Source organism: Microtus ochrogaster, chromosome 2, assembly GCF_000317375.1.
Source record: "Microtus ochrogaster isolate Prairie Vole_2 chromosome 2, MicOch1.0, whole genome shotgun sequence".
Lineage (NCBI taxonomy): Eukaryota > Metazoa > Chordata > Mammalia > Rodentia > Cricetidae > Microtus > Microtus ochrogaster.
The window spans coordinates 12,506,826-12,518,037 of record NC_022010.1 but is presented as its reverse complement, the minus strand read 5'-3'; the positions used below and the strand labels follow the sequence as shown (position 1 = coordinate 12,518,037).

General features: G+C 53.7%; 1 protein-coding gene across 10 annotated transcripts in view; it reads right to left on the bottom strand.

Annotated features, from left to right (window-relative positions):
* The window catches only part of Ncor2 (nuclear receptor corepressor 2), a 149,498-nt gene that overhangs the window by 58,459 nt on the left and 79,827 nt on the right, over positions 1 to 11,212 (bottom strand). For all 10 annotated transcript variants that reach the window (XM_013349886.2, XM_013349929.2, XM_013349937.2 and 7 more), the window contains exons 13-15: positions 9,479 to 9,657; positions 5,951 to 6,005; positions 3,980 to 4,078 (exon numbers count right to left, since the gene is read on the bottom strand). In XM_013349886.2, coding sequence (XP_013205340.1) covers positions 3,980 to 4,078; positions 5,951 to 6,005; positions 9,479 to 9,657 — 333 coding nt within the window. The remainder of the gene's footprint in view (positions 1 to 3,979; positions 4,079 to 5,950; positions 6,006 to 9,478; positions 9,658 to 11,212) is intronic.

The window sequence follows — 11,212 nt, the reverse complement described above, 5'->3', positions numbered from 1 at the left end:
TTTTTTGCTGGTTTTGGTTTTTCGAGACAGGATTTTTCTCTCTGTAGCTTTAGAGACTGTCCTGAAACTTGCTCTGTAGACCAGGCTGGCCTCAAATTCGCAGAAACCCACCTACCTGCCTCTGCCTCCCAAGTGCTAGGATTAAGGGAATGCACCACCACCACCCAGCTACCACTATGTTTTTTAAGTGTGACCACTGAACAAGTACTGACACAGGGCCTGTGGGGTCCAGACAGGGAAGGGCTGGCTGTCAGGTTCAGGTCAGCAGAGATGCCTGAGGGCAGGTGGAGGACACTAACAAGGTAAATACCTCCTCTTGACCTGGCCACACAGCCCTGCAGGGAAGTGCTTGTTACCCTGTCCTTAGCCATCTCAGCCCATGTACAGACACTACAGAAAGGGTCCTAAGGGTACCTGAGGCTTTCTGTTTGGGTGAGTTCCTAGGGCTGAGGTTCTCAGAGTCACTAACAGCAAGTTCTGAAGAACCAGAGAGCTTTGTCTTGGACAAGCTGGCCACCAAAGTAGGGAGTAAATCTGAGAGTCCACTCTCCACAGACATCCATCCCAGTGTGTTCAGAGGGGTATGGGTGCTAGATACCCAGGTGTCCCCAGGTCACTTTTCTGTCCTGTTCCTTTCTTGGCTCAATCCCACCAAGGCAGAGATGGAAAGAGCATGTGGGGAGGGAGAAGGGATCATGGGACACCTGTGTGGGCTAGGAAAGACAGCTAGTGCAGGAAATGTCACTTCTCCAAGGTGGTATGCAGGATGTGGAGCGTGGAGAGGGGGAGGACCACTGGCACCTTAGCCATCTGGGAAGTCCCACCTGGTGCCTTGTCTACCTTGAAGTTCTTCCCTGGAGAATCTGAGAGATGGAACGGCTTGCTGGAATCCCAGTGTGTTCCTGAACACATGGACTCCCCTAGAATGGTAGTTCTCAAAGCCTAGCATCATCCAGTAAGCATTTAGTACATGCCCTGATGAGCACACACATCTGTGTACCAATCAGCCACCTCCTGGGAGCCCTCTGCATGGCACTGCTGTGCTGAGACGCAGAATGGCCACTTGTGGTGTCCCTAAGCAACAGTGTCTTGAAGTCACAAGAACCACACCAGGACCACAGCATCTACAAACAGGGGCCGCCCCAGCCAACGGATGTGCAGAGATGAGGAACAGTGTGAGGGGGGAGACCAAGATGGCAAAGAAATGGACAGAGAGAGATAGCTTAGCAGCTCCTGGAGGCACCAGAGGGAACAGGGACCAAAAAGCAGATGGAGACAGAAGCAGCCGCAGCACAGGCACACTGGGTGGGGCCACCCTCAGGTGGGAGCAGGTGTCTGCCCTCAGCCGTTTCAGGGCATATCACCACAGCAAAGAGCCCAGTTTACACAGTCCCTAGAGTTCACAGCTCAGCAGTAGAACTTAACGTGATGCATTAGCCGTGTTCCCTATTCTTTCCATTGTCACTATGGCTACGACACCTCTCACCATCATGGTCATCATCATCACCATCACCACCATCACCAAAACCAGCGTCATCACTGTGGTGGCTTAAATGAAATGTTCCCCATACACTCAAGCATTTGAACACTTGGGTCCCGAGTTGGCAGCACTGTTTAGGGAGAAATGGGAGGTGTGGCCTTATGAGAGGAAGTGTGTCACCAGCTTTGAGGTTTAAAAGTTACCCGCTGCAGGGGCTGGAGAGATGGCTCAGCGGTTAAGAGCATTGCCTGCTCTTCCAAAGGTCCTGAGTTCAATTCCCAGCAACCACATGGTGGCTCACAACCATCTGTAATGAGGTCTGGTGCCCTCTTCTGGCCTTCAGGCATACACGCAGAAAGATATTGTATACATAATAAATAAATAAATATTAAAAAAAAAAAAGTCACCAGCTGCCCCTGATTTGTTCTTTCTGCTTGGTGCTTGTGGTTCGAGATGTGAGGCCTTGGCTTCCTGCTCCTGTCACCATGCCTGCAATTTGCTGTCACACCTCTCTGCCACGATGGATTCTTAACCCTCTAGAACGGTAAGCCCAAGCAAACGTGTCCTTTTGTAAGCTGCCTTGGCAATGGTATTTTTATCATAGCTACAGAAAAGACAATCACCGCCATCACCATCATCACCAACACCATCATCAACCACTATCACCAAAGCCCCATGATCACCAGCGTTATCACCAAACCCATCATCTCTGGCAGCAGCAGCAGCACTACCACCACGGCAGGCAGCAGCATCCCCTCTACTTTCTACGGCTAGGAATGGAGATTTAAACAGGGACCCATGTCTCCATAGACCCAAAGCCTCCCAACCTCACCACGCCTTCTACTTGATAGCTAACTGACCTTTTGTCTATTAGTCTAGAACACTCCTGGACACAGCAGCAAGACCTACAGCATACCCACTGCTCTGTGCCACACAGCTGTGGAGTCACATATCTGTCAGAAGTATGAGTAGGCCAGCCCACTGTGGGCACATAAAATGAGCTGGAAATCCACAGCCACAGACCAAGTCCTGGGTGTTTCACTGAGTGTGCATACACAAGTGTGTTTGTATCTGTGTGCACATATACATGGAAGCCAGATGAAAACCTCAGGTTGCTCAAAAACTGTCCACCTTGTATTTGAGACTGGGTCTCTCTTTAGGACCTGCAGCTTGTTGATTAGATAGGTGGGCTGGCCAGCGAGTCACGGGTCCCTGTCTCCACCTCTCTTCCACTAGAAGCATTACAAGCATGTGCTACAGTACCCAGCTTTTGGTGTGAATTCTAAGGACGAAACCCAGTTCTGACGCTTACATGGCAGGGACTTTGCCAGCTAGCCAGGCACTCTTTCTGGGGTGTTTCACTTTACCGACTCTCCAGACTCTTTTTCTGGTACGTTTCACTTGTCTCGGCAGACTGGCCTCCGGGACTGTACTCTGCTTGAGTGAACTGGAAAGCACCTGTTTTGTGGGGCAGTAGCCCCTACTCTTGATGGTCCAGCCCAATGTGCCAGGGGACCTGGCCTGGGAGAGGAAGATGGCCAGCATACAGCATCTCTCCACCTCCCAAACACCACAGCCACAGAATCCCTGGCCATTGTGTACCAGGGACCCATGCATTGCTTGTATTTACTTAACATCTTCCAGAGGTCAGTCAGTTTTTCCTAAAGGTGGACAGTGACGTAGGCTATGCAGTAACGGCTGTGTGCCAATAAAGCTTTATTTACACAGAAGTAGCGAGCAGAAACTGCAAGCTGCTGGCACTCTAGGCTCACTCGAGACACCAAGGCATGAAATGGGCATGGTGACAACTGGGTAGTTCTCCCCTCAAATATCCATTAGTGAAGAAGCAGAGTTATGAATGTTTGGTGGTTCACCCCATTGTCCCAGGCAGTCTAGACTCTGAAAATGTGCTCCCCACCTTAGAAACTTTTGCGTGCATGGGTCTCTTTTCTGCACGTATATCTCAGTACCATAAATGTACCTGATATCCATGGAGACCAGAAAAAAAATGAACCCCTGGGACAGATGCTGTGAGCCACCATGTGGGTCCCCTATAAGAGCAACCAGTGCCTGTCTGCCTGCCTTCCTTCCTTTCTTCCTTTTTACTTGACAAGATGTATCTGTGTGATCTTTGCTGCCCTGGAGCTTTGTAGACCAAGTGGCCTCAAATTCATAGAAACCCGCCTTCCTCCCAAGTGTTAGAATTAAAGGCATGCACCACCATGCCAGGCTGCAGTCAGTGTTCTTAACTGCTGAATCATTTCTCCAATCCTGAAATGTGGCCTTTTAGCCATAAGGACTATGGACGGGATAAGCCATGCGCCAGGGATGACCCAGCTAAGACAGAAGCAGCAGTTTGTTCCCCAAATGCAGTGCCAATATCTCTCTTCAAGTCAGATGCCATAGAAGGAACCCTAACAGTATATGGTTTCAATCATGAGGGATCCTACAGCGCAGCGGCCCAGGCCCCAAAGCCAAGCAAACCAGATCATCTCTTACCTGACTCTTGCCTCGGCGCCGGTAACTCCGCCTCACCAAACTCTTGTAGTTTTCATTCTTCTTGGTCAGGTAGTAATAAAGAACACACTCGGCTACTGTCTGTGGGACAGAGAGAAGACTCTGAGGAGCACGCAGGGTGAAAGGATTCAGAATAGGAGTCAGGCGTCAAAAGCCCGAGTTCAAATCCTAGTTCCTCCAATGACAAGCTGGGTGACCCTGGCCAATCTCACCAGCTTGTGTGTGATGAGCACACTGATCACGCTACTAACATCGGTTACTCTGAATGAGAAACACACAGGACAGAGCCCGGCATGGAGAGACGGTAGAGAGTTATGGGTTATCAACATAGGTCCTGTCCTTGCAGATGTAACAGGGCTGGCATCCCAATAGCCCAGCTCCCATGAAGGCCTCAGGCACATATAGCTCCACAAACCCAGCCTTTGCCACACATGGCCCTGTGCTTACTCCCCGACACCTGGAGTACAGAACAACCTCCCCCAGAACTTAGGCATCAGAGACAAGAAGTGAAAATAGATGTGTGTGGTGGCAGTTGCACCTGAGATGTCCATTCCTATATCAAGACTAAGACCACGAGGACTGTGGGGTGGGACAGACCCCAGCTGCCTATACATCAGGTCACCCCTGGAATGAGCCATGCCCCCAGGATCCCCCAAACCAACTCTTGCCCACACCCATGGCCCAGCAGAGAAACTGCCCTTCAGCCCAGGCTAAACTTCCTCCTGGTCTGACAGCAAGTGGGGAGATGACAAGTCTGACCTGGATGTCAACCGCATTGGCTGTCACACTGCCTGGACCTACTAGGCATTAGCAGGAACCTTGTGTCCTAGAGGCTCAGGCCAGCCTCATCTAGGCCCTCTGAGTGCCTCTTCCCCTCAGAGTCCCATCCTCTTCCCTCCCCCGCAGCCTTGCTCAACCTCCAATTTTGAACCACCCTGACTCTATGGAGCCCTAGCCTTAACCTAGGACTGTTGGGTCGCCCACACCCAGCAGGACAAGTCACCAGCCAGGTAGGCCATTTATAGGGCTGATTTCCAACACTGGTTCTTCAGGTACTGGATCCCAAAGGGTCCTAGAATATAACACCCCCATGGCAGATGTCAGGAATGGTCATTGCCTTTGAAAATGGCTGTCTGGATCCCATGTCCCACCTCCCACCAGCTGCCAGCAGACCTGGGACGGGCCAAGGGGCCAGCCAGGGTGGCTGGTGGGCATCCCACTGCTGAGGGACTAGACACATAAACTGTGGCCCTCAAGGGTTGGCCATGGTAGTCTAAGGTGCTGGGCCTACAGAAGCAACTCCAGCACAGAGCCAATGCTGCTACGTGCCCACGCTAAGGGCTGTCCATGTGCCATCAGCCAGCCTAGTGTTTGAGTGAAGGCCACATAACTGCCCTCGGGTGACAGCTGTCAATGTGACTCCTTGTCAACAGGAGGCAGAGCTAGAACAGAGTGCTCGAGGCTCAGGTTTGGGGGACGGGTGGGGTTCAAACATCAATCTGCAAGAATGTTTATTCAGAATGATAGAGACACTTTAGCCACACACTGGAAGTATCTGGACTGTTAGGAAGCCCACAATACTCATGGACTCAGAAGGTCATTCCAGAAACACAGTCCTGGATACAGGCCATACCTGGCCACAAGGCCTCAGCTGGAACGTGGCAAAACTCTCTAAACTGGCGCCTATCCCTGTGTACTGGGCAAATGGCTGTGTGATGCCAGTCTCCACAGCTTTGCCGCCTGGGACTGAAGCCCGAGGCTCCTCCCCATCCCGGGTGGGGCCTGCATGGCTTTTCCCCCTGAGGAAGGAGGCGGAGGCAAGAAAAGATGGAGCTGGCCAGGGAGACAGAGGAGGAGCATGCACTCCACCCAGCACAGATACCGGCCCTGGGGAATAGATGGCGAGCTGGCTTAGTACCCAGCACTGCCAGCCAGGAATGGACGGACACTCACCTTTCTCTCCAGGAATGAGGCGATCAGGCCAAAGTTCTTGGGGTGCTGCATGAACCTGGGGGGCAGGGGAAGGGGGAAAAGAGACAGGCATTGAGGCTAGGCGAGGCTGAGGGAGGTCCCGCAAGACAACCAAGGGCTGAAAGTGCCCGGGCGCCTGCCACCCCAGCCTGGCTTGGCGGGCGCCGCCCCGCTAGCAGATCTTCAGGGCGTGGGAAGGGCTGTGGGGCAGGGACCAGGGTCCAGGGCGTTCCTCTGAGTGACTCACTGGCTGTAATGCCTTTGAAAATACATTTGTTTGTCTTGCCGCAGGCTTCCAGGAAAAATGAGGACACGGCATTCAGCTTGCCAGTGGGGTCCCCCCCCAGATCTGCTTTTGTGTCTTTCCCCAGCTGGGTCTGAGAAGCTGGGCCTAGCTCAGCCCGGCCTAACTCAGCCTACGCCAAGCCTGCCTGAATGAGGCCAGGCCAGCCAGGCGATAAGGCCTCCGGAGTGCTGGAGCAGAGCCTCGGATGCCCAGGAAAAGCCAAAAGTGGATAGAGCCGCAGGGGGTGGCGGGAACTGGCGCCAAGCCACCAGCTTCCTGTGAAGACTGAACATTACTGGGAAAGCCAGCCAGCTGAAATGTCAGGGCCAGGCAGCCGTGGGGGTAGGGACAGGGTCAAGGCCCACTCACACCCCAGGGGTGCTGAGTGGCGTCACTGGGCCTGTCCCCTAGTCTACAACAACTTGCCACCACCCCGGTATCTCCTGGGGCAGAAATGGCTGCCAGCAGTACCGGGCTAGTTCCCACCAGAGCCTAGCCTGTGTTGGGCTGCCCCGCCTGGCCTCCAGGTGGCTGGGCACCAGGCCAGAGGCCTCTCCTGCTCCCCCCGCCAGACACTGGGGAATCCGGAAGGGCCTCTTAGCTCTTCCCAAGGAAGCCATGATAGCAGGGCGGCAGGATGGCGGGCTACCCTGCCAGGGCTCCGCCCACCCAGGTGGCAGGCAAGCCTGGGGCACCTACCACTCTTGCCCTGCCCCTATACCTTCTATAGGGTTTCCTCTGGCAGTAATAGGCCCCAGGACACCAGGAACCAAACGTAAGACACTTTAGGACACTTATCCCTCTCCCGTCATCAGTTCACTGGAGACAGGCTAGAGTCAGGATTGATGACACAATCTGCAATCCAGCAACTCAAGTGGCTGAGGCAGGTGGACAACCAGACTGGGGTAAAGTGAGTTCCAAACCAAACGGGGCAATTTAGTAAGACCTCATCTCCAAAGTATAAAAGAAAAAATTAAGCCATGAGGCTCAGAGGTCCTTAGAGGTGGGCATACATGAGGTCCTGGATCCAGCCGGGCACTGGGCACATCATGCCACTGCCGAGGGGGCATTTGTGGGGTTCTACTAATCAAAAGTTAATAAGGCACCAAAAGGAAGTCAACCGTAGCAGCACATGCCTAGATTACCAGTACTATGGGCTGAGGCAAGAAGTTTCAGAGTTCAAAGCCAGCCTGCACTACATAAAGGCAGGCCACAGTGGCTCATGTTGTGATCCCAGCATTCAGGAGGCTGAGGCAGCAGGGTCGAGACCAGTGAGTCTGAAGCCAGTCTGAGCTATGAGACTCTGTCTTTAAAACAAAGCAACAACCACTGAAAAACAACAACCAGATAACAAAAGTTCTACACATACATTAAGCACACAGAGACCATCTGGGCTTATGAAAACCATATTTGGTATGCCCATGTGACTATCCCCCAAATAACACCTGAGTAACGACTGTTCACGTGGACTTAGATTACATCTGTTGTTGTGACCAACCCTGAAATAAGAATGGGGACACACAGGTCTTAGGGAAATCATAAGGGACATAAGGGACAGGGTGTCCAGAGTTTTTTGTGTTGGGGCAGAAGTAGCAGCCAGCAATACCAGGCCGGTTCCCACCAAAGGCAGGCCTCTGTTGGGCTGCCCTGCCATGGAACCCTCACGGGCACCAAGAGAGCACTATATGGCCATGCCCATTTTACACAGGGGGAAACTGAGGCTGCACGGAGACTGGCTTGTGCAGGGTCAAGCTGCTGTTAAGCGGTAGAGCATCTGCCATCAGCACCTTGGCAGGTGAGGCCTCCACAAAGGCCAGGACCCTCCAAAGACCCACTTAGTATGGCAGCGTCCTGCACAGACAGAAGATAGATCCAAAGTAGATACTGGCTATAGAGGATCAGAGTAAATCACTATACCTGAAGAGGAATGGTTCAGCCACACAAACACCCACACAGTGTTCATCCACTAAAATAGGAAGCCCACCAGGGGACCTGGACACACAGGGCCTCAGTCACCTCAGGACCCAGGACTGTCCTCTGGCCACTGTCCTGGGTCACATCATACACCAGACAGAGAACAGGAGTTCCAGACACAAGCCACAAAGAGACCAAGGACTAGATGCCCGCGGGAGCAGCTCCTCGGGGTACATCCCCTGCTGACCTGTACTAGGGATAGAAGACCTACTCTATCAGCCCTCTGAGAATGTTTTGTGTTCCCGTGGCCAAATGCCACTCTGCAGCCACTCTCCAAGCCCTGTGCAACCAACAAGAATGATCTGGAGTGGGGCAGCCTATTGTTGTACAGCGCCCTTCATAGGGCAGGTACAGTCTGACCCTAGACAATGGCTCCCGAGCAGGCATAAAGACAAAGGCCTCTCTGGAGGGAAAGCAGGTCAGCCACTCCACTCAATGAATGCCCGCTGCACAAGAACCTCGCTCCCAACAGGCCCTCCTGAGCAACATGCCGGGCCTCCGTCCTCACTTCACTTTCTCCTTTCCTGCCTCCAGTCCTGGTCCTCTCTGAGGAGGGCTTTCTGCCTCTGGTGGGGGGTTTAGGACACTGTTTCAAATGAGACCCACCAGCCCTTCCCAGGCCCCCAAAGAATGTCTCTTTCTGCCTAGAGACCACCCCTCGGGTCCTCGCCCTGGGCTGAACTGGTCTTCCTCTACCCAGCAGCTCTACACTCATCCCCCTGAAACTGTTACCCAGAAACCTCCTGATGTTCCTTTTTTCCCCCATTTCTGAGACAAGATTTTTCTGCATAGCCCTGGCTGCCCTGGAACTTGCTTTGTAGACCAGGCTGGCCTCTAACTCAGAGATCTACCTGCCTCTGTGTTCCTAGTGTCAGGATTAAAGGTGTGGCCACCACACCCAGCTGAGCTTCATCTCCTACCACCCCTGGTTCCTGCCCTGGATTATCACAGTCTGTCCATTCCAGCTGGACAGCTGCAGCCTGCCTCTGCCATGCAGCTCTGTGCCCGTGAGGTGTAGTCACCTCTCTGCGCCTATGTGGGGGGAACTGCCTGACTCAAGGCTGTGGGGAAGGAAGAGGAGACAAGGACCAAGGACGTAGTTCCCATGGAGATGGAAGCAGAGATAAGAGGCTAAGGACCCCAGGGTACCACCGGAGCAGGGAGAGTTCCGGACAGACTGTCCCTGCGGCTAGGGTGTGAGGCAGAGAAGACGCAGGCAAGGCTCCCAGGCAGCCACGGAGGGCACTCACTTCTCACGGAAAGTGTCCCTCTCCTGCTCACTCCACATGTTGGTAACCTGGCGGTCCTTGTACACCTTCATGGGGTCGTCCATGAGGCCATTCATGTTGATGAACTTGATCCTCTGCTGGTCTGCATCGTATAACATAGGCGGGATCACTGCCAGCTGACGCATCTGCTTCTCCAGGTTCTGCAGCAGAGCAGAGGGTGGGGTCAGAGGGCAAGTGAAGGACCTAGCAGGTAAGGAGTGAGCATCCTGGGCCTTGGACATTGCTGGGGTGGGGGATGAATTAAGAGACAGCAGTGGCTGGCGCTGGTGAGGATTTAGAAGCGTGGGATGGCAGGAAGGCAGAGCTATAAATTCAGTACAGAGTATGAGGCCTCATCTGCAGCAGCAGAACCCATGAAACTCGGGGCCACGAAGGCAGTGTAATAAAACACTTTGAGGGCAGGGACGGGGCACGGCCCAGCCCGGCTCCATGCACTCACGGGGTGGCACATGTCTGGTTCAGAGCCAGGAATCCAGGGCACAGTACAGGCATGCAGAGAGCCTAGCCACCTACCTGCCAAGTACTCACAACCAGCATCCCCTGGGGACTCAGCCTGCCCTGCCCTTCTGTGGCTGCTCATCCACCCGTGTTGGGGAAATGCCACTGACTGCTGAATGTCTCCTGACCAGCACTTTCTGGTTCTGAACCAGACTCTGCCTCCAGCCTTCTCTGGGAATGTCTCCCCCAAGGGGTGGCAGCAGCAGCACTCTTGTGTGTCTAGGACCCAGGGAAGGGTACAGTGTGGGGGTGGACAGAGACACCTTCCTGCTTCCAGAGGAAATGAAAGCCATGTCCACATCCTAGAGCTGCTGATGAAGCCGCCACATCAGTGGAACAGGTACTGGACCCAGCCGCATGGTAGCCAGCCAGCTCCAGGACTGCAGCTGGTGGCTTTTCGAGGTCTGCTTTCTGTCCCCAAGAGGAGGAAGGTTTTCCTACAGAACTATGGCAAAAGGACATCCCTTCAAGGCCAGGCATCTTGGCATCTTATATTGCGCTGGGGTGCCTGCCCCAAGCCAGTCAGGCTGCTAGGTGCTTGGGGCTGTCACCGCGCACAAGGAGACAACTTAAATAGCCATCTGTGGTGCACAGGCGGGGACTCGGCTCAGAGAACAGCCACAAAGGCGTCACCAACTGCCCTGTCCAGCACCTCTTTTTAGTGTCCATGGTTCAAAGGGGATGGGGTACTCTGGCCACCTCTACCTGTGAGAAAAGCCACTGGGAAGGAAGCAAGGGTTCTGGGACATGGCATTCTGGGTCTACTGTGGTGCTGGCCATGGGGACAAATGTCATGCTGGACACCTGGTCCCGAGACCAGAAGGGGGCAGGCCCCGAGATGGTGATTATAGGTGGAGTCACCAATACTGGCACTAATGTGCAGGTGCTCCAGGGAGGATTACAGGACAACAGGCTGGAAGACAGGCTCCTATAGGATGGTCCTCAGCTGCTCCACCTCATCCCACTGCCAGGCTCACCTGCTACTTCTGCCAAGGTCAGTCAACAGAAGGCATGAAATGTGGCAGTGGGAGAAGAGTGAGGGTTACCTATCCCTATTCATCAACCCAGCCTTCTGATGTCCCTTCTGGGCACCAGGGGTTGCAGGTTAGTGAATTTCCTCAACTCTGTCCTGCCAGGTCATCTTCCAGTTTGCTGGCATCTCTATCAACTCTGGACTCTAAGGGACAGGCACGGCCT